The 23224-nt window shown below is 40.2% G+C and overlaps 1 protein-coding gene across 1 annotated transcript in view; it reads right to left on the bottom strand.

Moving 5' to 3' along the window:
• LOC101855288 (coiled-coil domain-containing protein 149) overlaps window positions 1-22670 on the bottom strand; it is a gene marked incomplete in the record, with an annotated part of 36131 nt that extends 13461 nt beyond the window's left edge. Inside the window, 10 exon segments of the mRNA XM_013087631.2 lie at window positions 1425-1501; window positions 3202-3340; window positions 5836-5920; window positions 6859-6931; window positions 7492-7664; window positions 8885-9007; window positions 10443-10547; window positions 11516-11578; window positions 13647-13805; window positions 22400-22670. Of these exon segments, the coding sequence (XP_012943085.1) occupies window positions 1425-1501; window positions 3202-3340; window positions 5836-5920; window positions 6859-6931; window positions 7492-7664; window positions 8885-9007; window positions 10443-10547; window positions 11516-11578; window positions 13647-13805; window positions 22400-22462 (1060 nt within the window).
• Between the last annotated feature and the right edge of the window lie 554 nt (window positions 22671-23224).

Genomic DNA, 23224 nt, shown 5'->3' with positions numbered 1-23224 from the left:
TCCCACCTGGGTGAAGTGAGGAAAATTTGTGCAAAGTGCCTTTCCCAAGGACACAACGTCGGGCCCCTGACAGGATTCGAACCCCCGACCTTACGGTTGCGAGTCCGAGAGCCTAACCACTTCTGTATGATGTACAGAAAAGTGGGAAGACATTGACTATTAGCAATAGGCTAGCCCAGGATAGGGTAAGGCAGAACGTGTTTGTCCCAGACCTATACACCGACCCAGGGTGAGATAGGCAATGATGATGATGATGATGATGATGATGATGATGATGATGATGATGATGATAATGATGATGATGATGATGATGATGATGATGATGATGAAAAGCTGTATGTGCCAACGAAGGAATTTAAGACGGCCAAGTGTATAACAGATACCAGTCTTCAAGCGTGATGCGATTGAAAGGAAGAAGTTACAACAATATAATAATAATAATAATAATAATAATAATAATAATAATAATAATAATAATAATAATAATAATGGACTATATTTACATAGCGCATATCCACTTATGCAATGCTCTATGCGCTTGAAAGTTCCTGAACAAGTATGTATAGAAAATAATTCAAGCTGCAGCGAAAATATATCCAAATTATATATATATATATATGCTAATTTAGTTTTGCTGAGAACACAATAACGGAGCTGATAACATAGACTTTCAGGAAAATGAGAAAAATTCAGTGATATTTCTTCCTCATCTTTGATAAAGCAATTGCAAACAATAATAATTGTTGAACGGAATCAAATTTGGTCTCGACACAGAAGTACATGGAAGAACAGAAAAATCTCACTTCGAACAAAGCTGAGGATTTTTAATTCAAATGTGTAGTCAGTGCTGCTGAATGGATGTGAGACATGGAACACACCACAGATTTGCATAAAGAGGATCCAGGTTTTCTTGAACAAGTGTCTAAGAAAGTTACTGAGGATCAGATGGACAGACAGGGTCACCAACGAGGAAATGTTGAGAAAAACAAGACAGTCATAGATGAAGTAGGAAGAAGGTGGTGGCGATGGATTGGACATGCTCTCAGGAAGTCAGGCAGTTCCATGGCAAAGAAGGTGTTGGATTGGAACCCACATGGTAAAAGATCAAGGGGAAGACCGTGGTGGACGCTGGAGAAGAATCACAGAAATCGATGTACAGAAAAGTGGGAAGACATGGAATAACATCAAGAGGCTAGCCCAGGATAGAGAAAGGTGGAAAGAGTTTGTGTGTGGCCTATACCCTAGTGCAGGATGAGAAAGGTTATGATGACAGTAGTACAACTAACACAATCTTTTTGTTTCTAAAAAGAAATATCACTATGTGTATTTTTTTCTCATAAGAAAAGACCAAATTCTATATATATATAAAGGAAAAATACCAAGATACCTTATGCTTGAAAAAACGAAAGTGAAAGGCCGTTTACCTGATACACTCCATAGTCCTGACACCTCAAGAGTCTTCAGCTTCTTTTCCAGTTCATTGACACGATTTCCCAATAGTCTGAAAAACAGAACAATAATTTTTTCCACAAATAAGAAAGGAAGCATCCTTATTTTTTTACATAAGAGTTTTACGGCACTTGCAACACAATTAGGTCATATAAGTGCCGAAGATTAGAGGTGTTACCAGGGAGTAACAAAGACAAAAAAGAAGGAGGGGAGATAAGGACGACAGATGTTTGATGGGAAAGAAGGAGCAAACCACACCAGCCCACCCGCCAACCACTCTGAAAAACAGAAGAAAAAAACAATTTTCCACACTAAGAAAGGAAACATCCATGCCAAGCCAAACAAGCCTGTCACATAAATAAGTTTGAGGTGAGAACAGGATTGCTCATCTCTCTGTGTATCACTGTTTATCAAATGAGGTGGCAGACGCATGCAAATCAAAAACACATTGAGATTGGTCATAAATTTAATATTTATGACAAGATAGCTTTTCACTGATTGTGCTTAAACATCCACATGCTCTTCTGCAATGAAATTCTTCCAATTTTAAATCCATTTTCTACTCTCCCCTCCCCTTCTCCCTACCCCTACTAGTAATAATAATAATAATAAATGGCATTTGTATAGCGCATATCCCTACTCAACAGCAGGCTCTATGTGCTTTACACTATATTATTACCCCAGCAGACCATAGAACACTCCGAAACATTCTCAGCTTCCCGTGAAGCATACAGTGCAAGCAGCTGATTAAGCGCTCAAACACTAACAAACTGACAAGAACTTTCGCTGTCTATAGCCGGGTACCCATTCCCACCTGGGTGAAGTGAGGAAAATTCGTGTAAAGTGCCTTTCCCAAGAACACAACGTTGGGCCCCTGACGGGATTCGAACCCACGACCTTACGGTTGCGAGTCCGAGAGCCTAACCACTAGGCCATCGACGCCACAATAGTAGTGGCCCACAATGGTAAGCACTGGTCTAAACAAAGAAAGGAAAAACATCACAAGAATGAAACAAAACAAAACAGAAAAAAGACAGGCGGACATCTTATTTTAGTTAAGTTTCAGTAGAGATTTTACGGCGCTTGCAACTTCATAAGGTCATATGAGCGCCAAGGGGTGGATGTCAACGGAGAAGACCTGACAGGGAATCAGGCTTACTCTGCTCACCTCTCTAGCTTCAACAGCACAAAGTCTGCTTCTACTATCAGGGCACCCCGGAAATAGTGGGTCACTAGAGTGTGACAAACATACAAAAGAAGTAGAGGAAAATGACGATAGTAAGGATTTGGACAGAAAAATCAGCAGTTCCCTGTTGGTCTTAAGACACTTCAGTCAGTAGCACTGCCCCGGGGGGTAAATAAAGGAAAAAAATCACAAGAACGAAACAAATCAAAAAAAGACAGATGGACATCTTCGACAGTGTCATCTTTATATTAAAACAAAAAACAAGCGAGGAAGTGGTCGATTGTACATGTGGCCGTCTTGAATCTTAGATTTTTTGTATTGGCATTTTTTATTGTCTGAAAGAATGTTGCTGTCAAAAAGTGCGCACATGATGAATTTGTATGGTGTTAGTATGAATGCGTTTTTAATCTCCTATGTACGCCTTGGGCCCATGTTGTGGGGAAAGGCGGGATACAAATGCTCTTATTAATATTTATTATTATCATGGTCGACCGTAATACCTCATGCAAATGAAGGAAAAGAAGACAAAAACGAAACGAAACAAAAAAAAAGTCTGCCAATCTCACTTGTTGGTTTTTCTCTGGTGTGACAGGGCCAGGTTTTTGTCGTTGATCGTGTCCAGGAGGGCGGCACACAGGCCCTGGAGGTCAGCGAGTGCTTGAGGTGTGGGCGTGATGGAAGACCGACTCTGCATTATCTCTTGGACTGTGTGGAACAGAGAAAGTTTGTTTTTTCAACCCTATTCGTACGCCCTGGGGTCATTTTGTACCCCCCAGGTTGTATTCTTCAGATTCTAGAATACTTCTAGTACAAAGATCTCTTTGAAACTTTCAGTATTTCTCAAAAAATCATTTTGACAGACTGCTATGCAAAACGTACGGATCGGATTAACGAGTAAATTTCTTCTCTGGAAACTGGTGGCACAGAGTTCCCCACGTCGTATGGATATAATAGTAAAACAAGACGTACGGATAGGTTAATCAACTTCCATTGTAATGCTCATATCGCCTGTCCAAAACAAGCTATTTTTTTTTAAAATTACTATTTAACTCTCTATCTCCGAGGGGAGTAAACACACTACGCCGGGCCCTTTTTTGGTACTAAATCTAAAAATGACGAAAATGTCACTGGATGGGTCATTAAATCCCTCAACTTCCACCTGAACAGAATAAATAATAATAATAGATAGCATTTGTATAGTGCATATCCCCGCTCAACAGCAGGCTCTATGCGCTTTACACTATATTATTACCCCAGCAGACCATAGAACACTCCGAAACATTCTCAGCTTCCCGGGAAGCATCATAGTGTGCAAGCAGCCGATTAAGCGCTCAAACACTATCAAACTGACAAGATCTTTCGCTGTCTATAGCCGGATACCCATTCCCACCTGGGTGAAGTGAGGAAAATTCGTGTAAAGTGCCTTTCCCAAGGACACAATGTCGGGCCCTTGACGGGATTCGAACCCACGACCTTACGGTTGCGAGTCCGAGAGCCTAACCACTAGGCCACCGACGCCACACTAGGCCACCAGAACTTCCCCCAATGTGTCCCTTGTGTGACTATACATATGAGACTGTGGATCATCACCTGTTCCACTGTACAGCCCTAAATGACATCAGAGCTACCCTTCTCCCTCCGAGACCTAACATAGACAACACACTCTATGGAACATTACAGCAACTGCAACAAAGCTGCACTTATCACTACATGGCATTGGACAGAAGGGCGAGAGCCCAGCTGTTGCTGGATCAATAATAATAACAACAACAATAACAGAAGTAAGTATACAAGAACAATGAATAGAGGCATATGACACTGGATAGTAATCTTAACATGAAACCACTATGGGAAAAAAAAGCATATACTTTGGAACTAGGACAAAGTCATTCAGATGTACAGATGATCTGGTCACTTTTAAGCACAAGTGGGCTATCCCGAAGAAAGCTGTTCTGAGAAAATTGAAGGTAAAGTTTTTGCCCCTTATTCAGTTTCCTTAAAAAACAAGGAGAGTTTTCTCAATATCCAAACAAATATACACACCAGAGAAACAAAACTTCTATAGGTACGGCAATGTCCACTTATAATAATAATAATAAATAGCATTTGTATAGCGCATATCCCCGCTCAACAGCAGGCTCTATGCGCATTACACTATATACACTCCGAAACATTCTCAGCTTCCCGGGAAGCATACAGTGCAAGCAGCTGATTAAGCGCTCAAACACTAACAAACTGACAAGATCTTTCACTGTCTATAGCCGGGTACCCATTCCCACCTGGGTGAAGTGAGGAAAATTCGTGTAAAGTGCCTTTCCCAAGGACACAACGTCGGGCCCCTGACGGGATTTGAACCCACGACCTTACGGTTGCGAGTCCGAAAGACTAACCACTAGGCCACCAACGCCACTTTTGGTGTAGGTCAAGATTTCTGGAAACCCCCAATATCCAGGTTAGCCTGCTTGTCCTTAAAAGCGACCTTTTTAGAACATTTCTTCAGAATCCACTTAAACGTTCAGGAAAAAAAAAAAATTCAGTATGAACCCTATGATTATGAATATGCTTGTCCTTAACATGACCATATCTAAAGTATACACTTACCTTGTTTTCGCATTATAACAAAGCACACACGTACCTTGTTTTTGCGTTATAACAATGCGCACACTTACCTTGTTTTTGCGTTATAACAATGCGCACACTTACCTTGTTTTTGCGTTATAACAATGCGCACACTTACCTTAACAATGCACACACTTACCGTGTTTTCGCGTTATAACAATGCACACACTTACTGTGTTTTAGCATTATGACAATGCACACACTTACCGTGTTTTTGCATTATAACAATGCACACACTTACTGTGTTTTAGCATTATGACAATGCACACACTTACTGTGTTTTAGCATTATAACAATGCACACACTTACCTTGTTTTCGCATTATGACAATGCACACACTTACCGTGTTTTTGCATTATAACAATGCACACACTTACCTTGTTTTCGCATTATGACAATGCACACACTTACCGTGTTTTTGCATTATAACAATGCACACACTTACTTTGTTTTCGCATTATAACAATGCACACACTTACATTATTTTTGCGTTGTAATAATGCTCACACTTACCTTGTTTTTGCATGATAACAATGCACACACTTACCTTGCTTTTGCGTTGTAACAATGCTCACACTTACCTTGTTTTTGCGTGATAACAAGTCCTCCACTTCGACTCTGGCCTAACTTCATGATGCCCTTGGTTTTCTTTTTCTCCAAAATGCTCTGGAAAATGCAAGGCATAAATCTATGAATGTTTCACAACTTGCTCCGGTTCAACCCTTTTTCAAACACTCCGCACACATTTATCAACATTCTATAAATTAAACAATAATGTCAGGAATGTTTGGTTAACACTTTGCAGTCACACAGCCAGCAGTACAAAATACCCCATCTGGTCATCCAGCCAGGAGAGTGACTACAACAGACTTCTCCGGCCTGTCGCAGTTACTGCACCAGGTGACCAGAGCGGATAATTTTCACCGACGCATTATTGCGCCAAGTGACTGCAAAGTGTTAAGGTCTCTCCAAATGACTAAAAAAGCTTTATTCTGTTAAGTTAATATATTCTGAAAGTCAATAATTTTGTCTTCAGCATCGTCAAGTCCATGAAGAGTAATAGGCCCTACTAGAAAACAGAATTCGTATTTTCAGACACATCAACAGACTTCCGCACTCAGACCTTCAAAAACATATATATCTTTCACAACTGGTTTGCAGCTAAGCATCTATCTGTTCAAGTTTTCCATTTTACTTCAAACATTTTACCTTAAAGCTTGTATCCAGAGGCAGAAAAGGAAAAGACCCCCTCCCATCCTTCTGAAATCACTTAAATAACGCCCTGGAAATTGTCAAACTTTAATAAACAAGAAAAGAACAAAAACCAAGTCTCTTAACCCTATCCGTATGCCCTGGGGTCATTCTGTACCCCCGGGGTTGTATTTCTTCACATTTTAGAATACTTCTAGTACAAAGATCTCTTTGAAACTTTCAGTATTTCTTTAAAAATCATTTTGACAGACTACTATGCAAAGCGTACGAATCGGATTAACGAGTAAGTTTTCTCTTTGGAAAGTGGCGGCACAGAGTTCCCCTCGTCGTATAGTTACGATAGTAAAACACGACGTACCGATAGATTTAATTAGCTTCAGTAGCTTCTGTACCTTATACTTGGTCACAGTGGCAATGGCCATCGTCTTCTCCTCTTCCATTTGTTTCAGTCGCTCCTGCAAGTACCTGGAGCCAGAAAAGCAAAGCCAAAAGTTACAATGAGTCAGCTTAATTTAGGTAAAAATTTTACGGCACTAGCAAACACAAAAGAGTAACACACCAAGTGATTGATGAAACAACAAAAAATCCCACAGATAAACATACATGTTTTTGGAAGAAAAAAAAAACAACAGCAAGCGAAATGTAAAAAACAAAAAATAATAATAATAAAATAGATATATGTAGATCTACTAGTTGTCAAAAATGAAAACACCACCAAACAACCGATGAAATAAAAAATTGATTTAAAAAGATAAGTGTATTCATTTTCAAAAATAGAAACAACAACAAATGATTGATGAATTTTTTTTAAAAATATAAAAAATCCATCCCCGTCGTTTTATGAAAGAAAAATCCTGAAATTATGCAAACCGAGCCCAAAAATGTGAAACTAAGTGATTCAGTTAATTTTAACAAAGAATGATAAAGGAAAATAATCAGAAATCATGCAAAAAAAGATCAAATTTTGCTCAATTGTGCGGGGTGAACAAAACCACGGGGACAGACAAATAGCCGGATAATCTTACTTGTTCTCCATACTGAGGGCATCAATGTCCACAATCCTCTTCTCATCTCCCCCTAGGATGTAGTTGAGCTCCGTGTTAAGGCGCTCGTACTTTGTGCGGTACGCATCTCTCTCCGTCACCAGCTCCTCTTTCTCATCCAGCACTTGTTGCAAGTCTCGCTCTAGCTGGACGTACTGGACAGACGAGGGAAAGGCGTAACAGGTCATGATCACTGCTAGCAGCTGGATCTCTACATGCAACACAAATATTTCATATCGTTTGTTTTAGTAGAGGTTTTACGGCGCTCGCAAAGGCACAAGGTCATATGAGCGCCAGAAGATTAGAGGGGTTACAAGAGAGTAACAAACATAAAAAAGAAGGAGGGGAAATAGCAGAGAGTTTTACGGCGCTCGCAACTGCATAAGGTCATATGAGCGCCAAGGGTGGGTGTCGACAGAGAAATCCTTACAGGGAATCAGACTTACTCTGCTCACCTCTCTAGCTTCAACAGCACAAAGTCTGCTTCAACTATCATGTCACCCTGGAAATAGCGGGTCACAAGGGTGTGACAAACATACAAAAGAAGTAGAGAAAAATGACAATAGTAAGGATGAGGAAAGAAAAAGTGGCAGTTCCCTGTTGTAGATCAGGCACAATTATGAACATGACATGCTGCTCATCCAGCACTTGTTGCAAGTCTCGCTCTAGCTGGACGTACTGGACAGACACGGGAAAGGCATAACAGGTCATGATTCGGGCTAGCAGCTGGATCTCTACATGTAATAGGGTAATAATAGATAGCATTTGTATAATAATAATAATAATGATAATAATAATAATAATAATAATAATAATAATAATAATAATAATAAATAGCATTTGTATAGCGCATGTCCCCGCTCAACAACAGGCTCTACGCGCTTTACACTATATTATTACCCCAGCAGACCATAGAACACTCAGAAACATTCTCAGCTTCCCGGGAAGCATACATAGCACACCCCAGCCACCCATTTTTACACAAACATTTTAGACTTCAAAATAATTTATTGATTTGAAAGGCCTTTGGCCCATACATCCACATATTTTGACATATGGCTTGGCAATTACATACATTGGTGCAGCACATCGAATATTTAACATACATTGGGCACGCACACACGCATGTACGCACTCACACGCTCACGTACGAGCGCACGTATGCACGCATGCAAGCAAGCACGCACGCACACACCCACACACATATAAGAAAAATTTCCCTCTGGAATAATGAAGTATTATTTTATCTTATCTCTCATCTTATCTTACACACGTATACTCACACAAACACACACACACACACACACACACACACACATACGTTCGTACATATGCACATAGATACACGTTTCACAAAGAGGACACCCAAAGTTACCTCCTCTCTGCTGGCCTCCAGCTGCCGTACCAGATCCTCTCTCTCGTGAGCGGGGAAGTGGCGAGTATTCAGCCCTTCGTCTGTCGTGCCTACCCTGGACCTTGCTATTTGCTCTCGCAGCAACTAGAGAAACGAAAAGTCAAGTTCATTTAATTCAAGGCCGCGGGTCCAGACGACATTTAACACCTTACCGTCTCTTCTCGCCGATCGGCAATGTCTACCGCAAAGTTTCTTTGGATTTTCCCCAAAATACGATGGTAAAGTTTGAAGCAAAAAATAAATATGCAAAGGTTACAATTCATGTCCAACCCTCTACACTAGGTAACAATTGGTTTAGACAGTTAGGGTTCTTGACACTTGATAGGGGAGTCTTGAACTTAGATTCTGTACTACGCTATACAGAGAGAGAGAGAGAGAGAGAGAGAGAGAGAGAGAGAGAGAGAGAGAGAGAAAGAGAGAGAGAGAGAGAAAGAGAGAGAGAGAGAGGGGGAGAGAGAGAGAGAGAGAGGAGAGGGAGGGAGAGAGAGAGAGATAGAGAGATCAGGATGACTCATTCATAAGCTGGCACATAACCATGAAAACTTATTTATAAAGCATGGATATTCATCAACTGTTTAAACTGCTAATAACTTGTTTTTAGTTTAAGTAAGAATTTAACAGCGCTTGCAACACAGTTAGGTAATTTTTTGTGTTTTTTTCTAAATAAAGAGTTTTACGGCACTTGCAACACAATAAGGTCATATAAGTGCCGAAGACTAGAGGTGTTACAAGAGAGTAACAAACATAAAAAAGAAGGAGGGGAGATCGGGATGATAGATGTTTGATAGGAAAGAAGGAGCAAACCACACTAGAGCACCCGCTAACTACACACTCAAAAAAAGCATGCCGGTGCAATAGAAAGACAAAAACTGAACAAGACCAGCCTCTTAGAAGCATCTGCTGCCAAATGATCAAGTCAAACCTCAAGGAAGAGTGGATGAATGATTGGGCCACAGGTACGACAGGAAGGAGGATGTATGGCCACATGAATAAACCACTGGTCAAAGATCCAATCAATGAGTTGAGGAGGGGAGATCAATCCATAATCTTCCAACTTAGAACACAACATGTACCCCTCAACCAACATCTCAACCAACATCTCAACCGAATTGGAGTAAAGCAGTCTGCTGCCTGCCCACTATGTGACTACCCCTCAGAGACAGTGGAACATCATCTGTTCTTCTGTAGAAAACTAACTGATTTAAGGGGATGTTTTCTTCCCAAGCTACCCCACACATTTAATTGCCTCTACTCCTCAAGACAACAATTAGAACAAACATGCAATTATTACCGAATGGCATCATGCAGAAGAGTTAACGCTCAGATGCTACTGGATCGCTAACAACAACAACAATATAGTGTAAAGCGCATAGAGCCTGCTGTTGAGCGGAGATATGCGCTAAACAAATGCTATTTATTATTATTATTAACAACAGAAGCATCTGAACACAACAAGGTTTAGGAAGCAACAGTAGATGACTCAGAGACGAGAGAGAGGAAGAAAGCTCAATGGCCCTACCTTTATATCTCCTTCTGCATCTTGAAGCTTCTGTCTCAGATCATCCACTTCAAACTTCAGAGACTTGTTATTTTCCTTTGTATCAAACAACAGTCGGGCCAGACTCTGGACAAACAAGCAGGTTGTATTATATCACTGTGACAGGCGCTACCAGACAGCAGCAAGGACATGAAGTAAAAAATACGCACATCATTTACTTAGTTCTATAAGTGTCGTTTTCGTTAGAGTTTTATGCCACTTGCAACACAATAAGGTCGTATAAGTGCCGCAGATTAGAGGTGTTACAAGAGAGTAACAAACACAAAAAAAAGGAGCAGACCACACCAGAGCACCCGCAAACCACCAACAGTCTACTCTACCAAGCGTTCTTATTCAAAATGACATCAACAATTTTGCTTATCCAAACCTCCGACCTATTCATACTGGACACAAACAAGATATCAATGAAACATTTTTAGTTTTAGTAAGAGTTTTACGGCACTTGCAACACAATAAGGTCAAATAAGTGCCAAAGAATAGATTACGTGTTACAAGGGAGTAACATTAACATACACAACAAAGAAGGAGGAGAGATAAGGACGACAGATGTTTTTAGCTTTAGTAGAGGTTTTACGGCGCTCGCAACTGCATAAGGTCATATGAGCGCCATAAGATTAGAGGTGTTACAAGAGAGTAACAAACATAAAAAAGAAAAAGGGGAGATAAGGACGACAGATGTTTGATAGGAAAGATGGAACAAACCACACCAGAGCACCCGCTAACCACCCACTAAGTGCCGAAGATTAGAGGTATTACAAGAGAGTAACAAACACAAAAAAGAAAAAGTGGAGATAAGGACGACAGATGTTTGATACGAAAGAAGAAGCAAACAACACGAGAGCACCCGCCAACCACCCACCAACCCATTCATACTGGACACAATCAAGATACCAATGAAATATTTTGTAAAGTAAGGTTGTTGTTGTTGTTGTTGTTTTCAAATCCCTTTAGCTGCGAGCATTTCGCTCTGTAAAGTAAAGTAAATTTCACAAAACGAGACATGTGGACGCGGAAAGTTGGAGACGGAACCAAACCTGTGTCTGAATGTCGGAGAACGTCTTTGGGTCCATGTCAGCGTGCGAGGGAGACATCGGAGTCTGAAGAGCAGACACAGACAAAGAAAAAACAGGGACTTTTTACAATGTGTGCTCACAAATTGTGCATGATATCATACGTGTTGTGACGAGGTGGAATCAGGCGCTCGTCAATTTTTTTAGTTTTAAGTTTTAGTAGAGGTTTTTCAGCGCTCGCAACTGCACAAGGTCATAAGAGTGCCAAAAGATTAGAGGTGTTACAAGAGAGTAACAAACATAAAAAAAAGAAGAAGGGGAGATAAGGACGATAGATGTTTGATGGGAAAGAAGAAACAAACTACACCAGAGCACCCGCCAACCACCTACGTCAATTTTTGGGCATGTGGAGTTGCTGGTATCATCTCAAAGCTTGGTCAGTTGTCTTGCTATCGGTGAAACAAAATGACGATCTATCTAGACCAGAAGTCAAGATATTTCAGACTGAAGAAGGTGGGGTCGCCTGGTTTCAAAGGTAGAATTAGCGAGAAAATGGCCGCCAAAGTTTGAATAGTTCCATAGCTTGATAGTCCGTCAACACTGAAAACTTACATTTTTTGTGCATATAATCAACGTTTTTCAGTAAAATCCACCCAGAAATGTGTTCTTAATTGGAAAACAATGGTGCTCAGCCAGAAAGCAAAAATTAGATAAAAATTACCAAACTGGCAGAAAAAAGTCAGTTGCTTCAATTTCATTATTTTGACGAGCGCCTGATTTCACCAAGCTGCCTCACATATATATATATATATACATGCCAAGTAACTCGTAATTATCTTGTGACCTTTACGACCCTTCCACAAACAAACAGACGGTGCTGATATATGATGTAATTCCGCAGAAGTGAAGAACTCTTCAACAGAAAAGGTCGTATGTGAAGGGATGAGGTGAAAAACCAGCTACATCTATTTCAGAACTTTTGAGAAAATCAGCTTTTTTCAATGCTGCTATACGCAGGAATGTGCGAACATGCGTAAAAAGAAGATTTTTTGTTTGCTTTTATAAAGTATGTGTTGGGTTTTCGTCGAAAAAACTTTGTGCATCTGAACGCCAGTAACAATGTACATTTATTTTATAAACAAAAACCCTCGATTTTTTTCCAAAATGTCACTTAGCGGGTTTTGCATCTCACCCCCTCATATCATGCTTTCTTGTTGGATGAAAATGATCTTAGTTTTTAAACAGGGAAACAGGGAACACCCCCTCCTAAATCTTGTAATGAATCAATGAAAATCTCCTTCAGTGTACACAGCTTCTTTAGCAACAGTTGAAAACAGGATTTATAGCACACTCTAAGTTAGATCTTTGCCAATGCAGACTTATTTGCTTCTGTATCTTAAAGAATAATTAAAAGCATGTTCTGCAACAGCTTTAGTTCATTAAAAAGTTCCGTTACTCAGCACTGGGAAAGGCTAGGCCTACTTCTTCTAAACTCAGTAGATCTACCGATGCAATGAAATAATCTTATCTACCGATGCAATGAAATAATCTTATCTACCGATGCAATTACCGATGCAATGAAATAATCTTCTCTACCGATGCAATGAAATAATCTTATCTACCGATGCAATGAAATAATCTTATCTACCGATGCAATGAAATAATCTTATCTACCGATGCAATGAAATAATCTTAACTACCGATGCAATGAAATAATCTTATCTACCGATGCAATGAAATTATCTACCGATGCAATGAAATAATCTTATCTACCGATGCAATGAAATAATCTTAACTACCGATGCAATGAAATAATCTTATCTACGATGCAATGAAATAATCTTATCTACCAATGCAATGAAATAATCTTAACTAACGTCAAGACCAGTTTTTTCTTTCTTTTCTTCTTTGACTTGAGGTTTAGACTAATACTAATACCCTCAAAACTGAAGGAAAAGTACAGACCCTTTATCTTATACTACCAATGGCAATAGCAGACTGACAGCTCAATTCTTATTTTTGGATGGGTTCTCAAATCTCAGGGTGGTATTCCCTGCATTGCCCTAAAGCCTTTAAAAGCAGACATTCAAGAGACCTAGCTCCTTCAGCAACATTGGGGGGGGGGGAACTTCATCATACAAATTAACACACTCACATCACCGGTCAATTGTCTCTTGACCATTTGATATCGATCCCGGACTTGCTCTGCCATCAGCTTGAACTGGTCTCTCTCGCTGCGGCATTGGTGCAACTCTTTGCTCAGAATCAGAAGAGCTTCGCATTTGCTCTCCAGTTTCCGACGGCATATCTGATACTGAAAGATAAGATAAGATAAGATAAGATAAGATACATCTTTATTGTCCAGATCCTGGCACATTGGTTTGGTGTTCCACCACGAGTACACACACACACGTACACACACACACACACACACACACACACACACACACACACAAACACACACACATACACACGTGCACACACATGCACACACAAGTAGGCTTACAATCACATGCATAATATAAATGAGCAGCAATATAAACAATAATAATCGTAAGCTAGATACACACTCAATGTTATTTTGAAGCATGCTCTAAGGTCGTAAGTACACTAAACAAGATGGTTAAGATGGAAGCATTTTGATAGATGATGGTAAAAATGACCTGTATCTTTCTTTGTTACAGATCAGAAGCATGGGTCTTTTACTTCTGACTGATGTTTTTATTTGAGGGAACAAGGGATGTTTGTTGTCTAAAAAGATGGAATTAATTTTCTTAGTGCAAACTGTTATGTGCAATTCATCCAAGTAGGGGAATGAAGATGTTGAAATTTTACATGCTTTCCGTATTAGTCGATTTAATTTTTCTTTATCTTGTTGTCTTGTGTTCCCGGCCCATGCTGTTCTACAAAAATTGATCATACTTTCTATTGTTGAATGGTAAGTATGTGTATGTGTATGGATTTACAAAGTGTTTCAAGGTAAGCATGTGAATACTTATGACCTTAAAAACCCTGCAGAACTTGTACACCCGTAACTTAGTTATTGCAAAAGAAAGTATGAGGTTACGCGACTTACGTAAATTTCCTCATATTATATATATAGAGAGAGAAAACAATTCAGCTCTTGCTGCAACTGAGAGCTGACAAAATAAACAACACATTTATTTCCCATGACATGAACTCATGAACTTCAAAAATAGATTTCCCAACAATTAAAGTTCCATTTCTTTTGTATGTGTATGTATGCTCTCTAAAAAAAATCGTTTTGAATTATAACAGATGCACTACGTTTCATCATTTATTGTGAATAACAAAGAGAGAATTGTCACATCTGTTACAGCTGTGGAAGTACATGTGTGCGTGTTATGTGTGCGTGAGTGTGTGTGTGTGTGTGTGTGTTTGAGTGTGTATGTGTGTGTGTTTGTGTGAGTGTATGAGTGTGTATGTGCGTGTGTGTGTGTCGCGTGCATGAATATTGTTCGTACATGCATTTATGTAAAGCGCCTAGAGCTGTGTTTACATGGGAGTGGGCACTATAGAAATGATCTTCATTATTTTTATTATTAAAGTACGATTGAATTGACAGCAGCATCCCTCATCTACACAATTCATTCATTAACCCTATCCGTACGCCCTGGGGTCATTTTGTACCCCCTGGGGTTGTATTCTTCATATTCTAGAAAATTTCTAGTGCAAAGATCTCTTTAAAATCAGTATTTCTCAAAAAAATCGTTTTGATAGACTGGTGTATGCAAAGCGTACGGATCGGATTAACGAGTAAATTTCCTCTTTGGAAAGTGGTGGCACAGAGTTCTCAACGTCGTATGGATACGATAGTAAAACACGACGTACGGATAGGGTTTTAAAAAAAGCAGAAAACTAATCAGTTTGCATATAAAAATTGCCAATCCGTACCGCAGCATTTCCTGTAGAGCAACAAAAATATGTGGGCGACAGGGTCAGGAGGATGGAAAAACATTGGCAAATGTTACAATAACAGAGGGCACCAGAAGAAAAGTCGTACCATAGAGTGGGAGTTCTGTGCGAGGTCAAGAGTTGCCACATTCGGCTTAAGAAGTTGAATGTAATGTATAATCTTCCAGCTGTTGCACCAGCATACTCCGGTTACAATAAAACACAAAGCACTCTTTCCTGTGAGAGCGTAATACAAAGTCGTAGAAAAAGTTCTGATGGGTGACCAAGCCTTAAAGTGAAGCAGTGTTTTGTGTTAATTGGTTCAAATGAAATATTTGACCCTATGAAAGTACTGGAAATGACAAATTTTTTAAAAAATAAACAAAATCAAACAAATAAACAATATCAAAGACCTGCCCATCAATTTTTCTAACTAAAAGAATCAATCAAACAAACAGACCTTATTCAACAAGGCATGATCTTACTTTTTCTGCGAGAAACCATCTTTTGATACCACCAGAAAACATCACTGCTTCATGAAACCACTAGATACAACAAGCACTGATCAGTGAGCAGGCACACAACACAACAGCTGGCTCTATCATTGTCCTCCCAACTGTGTCAGTTAAGTGATGTTAGCACACAGCTACTCCTGTCTGAAGGACTGAGCCTGGGGTCATAAATCATGATCTATTACCCTTTTAGGGCTGCATCCCCACAAAAAACAAGCACTAGCTCGCACTAGTGACAGAGAGAGAGAGAGAGAGAGCAGAGAACTGTAAAACTAACTGTGTATTATGTCAGTTTGAGTAGCAGACTGGCTGTTGGCTGTCCATTTACTCACTACACTTTCAAAAAGATTTATATTTTAAACTTTTAAATGCTACATATGACTTTTGAGTATATTATTTACAAAAGTTTTTATGCATAATATTGGGAATAAACTCGAAACAAACTGCTTTTTTAAATTCATTATTTAAAAGTCCTTGACGCCGCTTTCAATACATGAAGTATGATAAAGGTTATTTACGGTACATCAAGTTCTGAGCAAACACGACAACCACACACACCAGCACAGCGGAAAGGGGAGGGAGGCAAAAACTACTGGGAATTCAGCGACACCTGTCGGTGACTGTCACAGCCAGATGGTGCAGATATTAACAAGATGAGGCTACGGCTTTTCAACTCTTCCCTTCTTATAATATCATAAATATATATATATGTATGCAAGCTGTAAGAAACACCAGCTCCTCTGAGAGGCAGACTAATGCATGTTATAGAGGCACTTTACCCCTTAAAATAAAATTACATTGTTCATTATGTTCAGTTGTTTTTAAAGCGAAACTAAATGTTCTCTCTCTACATTAAATTTCAATAATATAAGACAGAAAGCATTTCCTGTAAATTCTAAAAATTATTAATTCATCAACGGCAGTGGGAGAAGCAACATTCTGAATTCACCAGCTTTCACATGCAAGAGGCAGGTAAGTCTTTTGCACGAAACATTTATGCAACATGAGAGATTATCTAAAACGTGAAAAACAGCTCTACAATTACTAGAGACATTCATGCTTTCTTTAACCCTATCCGTACGTCATGTTTTACTATCGTATCTATACGATGTGGGGAACTCTGAGCCACCACTTTCCAAAGAGGAAATTTACTCGTTAATCCGATCCTCACACTATGACCGCTATGCATACATAGCAGTCAGTCAAAATGATTTTTTTGAGAAATACTGAAAGTTCCATAGAGATCTTCGCACTAGAAGTATACTAAAAATTGAAGAATACAACCCTGGGGGTACAAAATTACCCCAGGGCGTACGGATATGGTTAAAGAATTTCCTTCTCATCTGGGTGACTGACCTTAAAAATGGAAGTTTGGGTCTTAAACTAACAGGGAAGCTATTTCCATTTTTCAAAGTATTTGAAGCAATTGTGGTTTCCTCCTTTGGTCAATTTTCCAAGTTTCAAAAAGTAAGTTAGTACACTACCACTGTAGAGAACCTTGTATACAGAAGAGAGTTCAGAGAACGAAGGTGTAAATATTATGATGATGAAGTTGAAGAGAGTGACAAAAATCTGTTATTAGAAGTAAAAGTTATCAAGCTTTAAGAGGTTGGCAATGTTTGTCAGCCTTTTTCTTTTTGTCCTGTTAAATTTTTTTACTCATGTTGTAACTACTTTCATCTTTTATCTTTTTAAACCCTGAGTTTTTTCTACCGTTTCCCAGAGTTTTTTCTACAGTCACCTAAAACTGGTGCACTATGTCTCATTATAACCACCAAAGCTTACCTTCAACTTCTAAATAGCGGAAACAAAGGCTTATATAGTCATTAATTACTAATAAACTTGGTTAGGGAATAGTTCAGAAAAAGAAGCAAAAACTATCTCTAAATAAAACGAAAATGTTGTCACTAATGCTGGACGCTCCCGAGCGTCCTATGAGGGGCAGGGTTATAACCGCGGGACGCTCCCAGCGTCTGATGGAGTTCAAAGAGTTAATGCCACACATTGTGATCAGTCCCTGCCTCGTTTGCTTTCAGGAGAGCTAGATGTTCAAGGCCCTAAAGTGTCTATACAAGTGTCCCTTGATTCTATATAACCCTTCCGGCCCCATGTGCGTATATTTTCAGCAGCACTTGTACCTCCCACCATCCCAAGAGCGTATATTTTCAGCAGCACTTGTACCTCCCACCATCCCAAGAGCGTATATTTTCAGTTTCGGGGGGAGTACCGAATGTGCACATTTTTTTAAATGGCAGTGAACCTAAATAAACTTGAATTTTCATAATATTTGTTCATTTACCTTTAAACATAGTTATATGTCATCATCTAAACCTCATGACAAAGATACTACATCACTTTTCAGAATGCGTGCTTCTTTTTTCTGAAATACTGCTCTGTATTGGCTAGGACTGGAGTTAGGGAGCGCATAAAAATGGCTGGGGCTTGAAGGGTTAAAATCAGCGAGCAGCCCAAGCAGGCTTCTTCAAGTGCTACCTCATTTGATCATTCACAGCCGTATACAGAAGGGTTGACCAAAAACACAGCATTTCAGAACTTTCACTTTGGTAGTCATTGAGATGTTTCCATTGTTCAGGATTGGGCTCATTTTATTGAAACTATCTTTAGTCATTGTAATACTCCGTTTTATTTCTGTAGAACATGACATGGCATCACATGTAATTATTATATATATATATATATATATATATATATATATATGTTTCATGACGCTGTGGAATCAGGTGCTCGTCAATTTTTGGGCATGTGGAGTTATTGGTATCATCTCTAGTCTATTCATTTGTCTTTGACAAAACAATGACTTTTATCTACATGAATAGAAGTCGAGATATATTTGCGACTGAAAGAAGTGGGGATCGTCACGTTGCAGAGGTGAAATAAGTGAGGAAATGGCCGTCAAGGTATGATGGCTTCCATAGCTTTACAGTCCTTGAAAACTGAAAACTTACATTGTTTGTGCTTTCAAACGTTTTCTAGTAAAATCCACACAGAAATGAGATTTTACATACATATATTTATTTTAAAAAGTGTTGAGCCAAAAATAAGAAAATTAGAAAAAAATTGCCACCAGCCAGGAAAAATGCCAGCTTCTTTGATTTCATTGTTTTGATGAGCGTCTGATTCCACAGCGTTGTGACACATATATCTTAGATATTTTTTAAACTGTTGAACGTGTTTTATCTTTTCGCTTTTGTTTACGAGAACACAAAACAGGGTTTACAGATTTTTTCAATAATCATGCATTCTGTTTTCTTTCCATTCAAAAATAACCCTTTACGTTCACTTTCCATTACAACAGCATCTAGAAACTAAACACTACTAGAATTAATTTAGAAAGATAAACTAAACAGCTACTTGGTACTTAAACAAACACTGTGGGTGGTTGGCGGGTGCTCTGGAGTGGTTTGTTTCTTCTTTCCTATCAAACATCTATTGTCCTTATCTCCCCTTCTTCTTTTTTATGTTTGTTACTCTCTTGTAACACCTCTAATCTTCTGTCGCTCATACGACCTTATGCAGTTGCGAGTCCCCTAAAACCTCTACTAAAACTAAAAATCAAAGGTTTAAAATAATAAAATAAAAGGGGACAACACCAACATCTCTAGATCAACTCAGAATTTTCTTCTAGACTACCACAAAGAGCACACGGGTTGAAGTCAAAGGGGTACAGCTTGCATGGTAAGGAAGGGCAAGTCAGGTCACGCTTGATGCTAGACCATGACATAATGACGTAGTCTATCTGACGTAAATCTCCACTTGGACAGCACCACGCCCATCTCCTTGATGCCTTTTATGTGGGCCAAAAGTGTTCATCAGCTTTAGGTTGTTATAGCTAGCAAATTCCAGGAGCCAAGACCTCTGTCATTGGGGTTGGTACTGCAGTGGGGTCCATAGATTCCTTCCCAGTCTTTCATTGCATCTGCCCCGATCTAAGCATTCCAGTTGCCTTGTACAACAATGATATTCCTTCTTCTGTGTTTCTCCCAGTATTTCTCGGAGTTGGATGTAGAAATCCTCCACTTCTTCGTCATCATAAGCTGTTGTTGGTGCATATATATGCTAGGATGACAGTGATCTTAAATGGTGATGCTTTCAAGCGTATGGCTATGAGTCGGCAAGAAACTAGTCCGCAACTCAAGACGGCGTTCACCGTGTCTTTATGAAAGAGTACAGTCTGTGCCGGCTTTAAGCACGCCGGCATAAAGCATGTTTCGGACTCAAGCACGCTAAAAACGGCTCTTACTGAATTTTTGCTTTTTATATATATATTATAAATTACACGCCTTTAAGAACGGTAACTCCGGCTTTGGGCACACTTCATTTACAAGACAGTCAATACTTTCATGATGACCCATCGACGTTTGAACACAGTCTCCACCCCAGCAGTGAGTAGTGTAAGAGAAACACAAAGAACGCAAGTGATGGAGACACACACACGCGGAGAGGAAGGCAGAGAAATGCTCATAGCCGCGCGCATGGACATAGGATCTAGCCTAGGGCAAAGTTACACAGAGGAAAAAAAATACGAAGAGAGTAGAGGTGACGAGAAAGGGAGGCTGGCTGCCATTTCACCTTTGCCCCTCGCTATCCAATAATCCTGATTATGTATCACGTACAAGGTGGGATGAATGTGGCACAGTGGGCAGTGGTACGCACAGGCAGTGTGTAAGCCTAGGCCTAGAGTGCTGTACCGTGACTGGCCGTCTAAATTAAATTTTTCTTTCCCATTCGACCAAAGATACTCTACTAATTTGATTCGACAACAAAATGAAACAAACAAACAAAAACTACCCTGGCGGGTAAAAATGACAGTGCACACTTTTGCATGACCACTACTTATGAACAAAGGGTAATAACTCAGGAAATTTTCAACTTAAAAATCTCTGGATTATGAACAATATCTACTTCGCACTCAAGCACGCTTCGGCATTAATCACGCTTCGGCATTAATCACGCTTCTCTTTATATATGCTTTCTCCCGATGACCGTGCTTAAAGCCGGCATGGACTGTACTCCAACTCCATATTCATGGCGGTCTTCTCTGCCACTGTAGTATAGTTTATGCCCTTCTGGGGTTGAGGTTTCTCCGAAATTCTTCCATCGTAATTCGCACATTCCCAGGATCTTTCCATCTCGTGTTCTGGTTGCTTAACCTTCCCTGCTTCTCTCAAAGTTCTCACATTCCACGTGCCAATGACGATGTTTCCTCTGGCACGTATACACTTTTTGTTGGTCTTCCAGTAGCATAGTTTCCTCTTTCGTCCTGGTGACCATCAACGTAAGACTAAGAAGAGGTGGTTCTTGTTCCGGGCGACGACCGAGCCGGTATGGGGGATTCTTTCTGGCTGTTATCTTCATTGTCGTTTCTTGGGCAATGTCGCATGGCGGAGCCCATCCTTCTCCACTCCAGACCACAGCCGAAGTCCTCCCAACCGGTGGCTCGCCTTGGTCTCAAACACGAAGCCGTTAGGTTCATTTGGGAACTTTTTCCGCCCTGGCTGTTCACCGCCTCTTGTGGTTACGCCCAGTGATGCCATGTTAACATCACCCCCTCACACGGTTGGCGCGCCTGCTGAGGCGAGGTCCCGTGGTATAGCGCTTGAGTTAAGGCTAGGATTAGGGTTTAGATTAGGGCTAGGATAGTAGGGTCTGGGTTAGGTCTCTTTTTTATATTGTGTTAATTATTTATAGAGGCCGCTCGTTATGGAAGTCTGGAAGAGTGGAAGTCCACCCCTGCCCTGAGCATACCGCCACACACCGGATCCTTCTTTCATGATACCACCACTATGCATCAAGTCTTCTTGACCACTAGGAAGCTACTCCATTAAAAGTTGGGGAGGACTTCCGTAACGAGCGACCACTTTGAGACAGAGTAGAACTTAAGAATGATGTTGCTCACTTCACCCTCCACCCTTTTCCCTTTTGCTTAGAATTTTCTTTTCTTCACCCCCTCCCACCCCTCTTCCTGCCTTGGCCTTCTTTCATTCTCCCTTGTTTCTTCGAATGACTTTTATTTTCAAATTGTCGAGCGTTGCCGGGTTCGCACACGAAAAGAGGATCGAAGTCGTGTTCCGCGCACTGAGCGAGCAAGGCCTTGTCAACCGATGCTGTTTTGTAATGCCCACCTTCGCCATCCGTAAACCCCGATGCATTCAAACCACCGCTGCATTATTTTTCAAGCTAGGCCTAGTATTCCTGAGCTGTTTCCTCATTCACTTTGAGTTTGAGCGACCGTAGCATTTCAGTCATGCCTCTGTGCCAAAGGTGGATGATTCAGGGCGCCGTGAACGTAGCCTGCAAACTACGTTCACGGCGCCGTGAACTTAGCCACTAGGTAAAAAAAAACCCCACAAAATCTTCACGTTTACATGGCATATTTAACTGAAATGGCTATTCAATGGAATGGGAAGGCAATTTCCAAAGAGCGCCAAAATCTTTTCACCAAAACTGACACACCACATACTTCTGTTGTGATACTGTCAAGTCGACTGGACAGCGATGCCGATGCCGCATCGGCAGCAGTCATCTTGCAGTTTTGCCCTCTGATCTTCTGACTTCACTAATGGAGTAATAGACCACAAACGCCTCACAGATGATCAATGAAACATAGCTCGGCAGACAGCTAACATTACTGTGACAGCTTCTGTTTTATTTATTTGTCAACATTTGAGATCCACACATACGTCAACAATAATAAACAGACAACGTCCACCAAGCACTTCCCGTGGGCAAGGGACATAATTCATAAAATTTCATACAGATATCTCTTTATGAAGGGGTGTCACATCATCTAAATCTTACCAGTTCAGAAAAGTTAACGTTTTGGCTTTGGGAAAATTATCCTTTATTTCTGTATACAGCAAAATATGAATTACAGTAGCTTAATTAGTGACACAGAATTATCTTTATACTTTTCAATGGTAGCCACAAGAGAGAGAGAGAGAGAGAGAGAGAGAGAGAGAGAGAGAGAGAGAGAGAGAGAGAGAGAGAGAAAGAGAAGTATTAATAATATGATATATATGCAAAGAGACAGGGGGAGAGGAGAGAGAGAAAGAGGGGGGAGAGGAGGAGGAAGTATTATTAAAAGGCTTTTAAAAAATGGGTGGGGCGGGGGTGTTTACATTTTAGGAGCTCACCAGCTCACCGGAAATACCTTAGCTTTTTTCACTAACCGAGTTTTCTTTTACGAAATCAACATTACACAATGCGGCTAGCTGCAGCCCCGTCAGCCAGAAGCTGATTGGCTGCGGTAGGCTAGTGGTAAATATTGTGTTGGGCCTATGATTCC

Source organism: Aplysia californica, unplaced genomic scaffold (genome assembly GCF_000002075.1).
Source record: "Aplysia californica isolate F4 #8 unplaced genomic scaffold, AplCal3.0 scaffold00613, whole genome shotgun sequence".
NCBI lineage: Eukaryota > Metazoa > Mollusca > Gastropoda > Aplysiida > Aplysiidae > Aplysia > Aplysia californica.
Note: the sequence above shows the minus strand (reverse complement) of the source record. Positions and strands in the feature narration are given on the sequence as shown.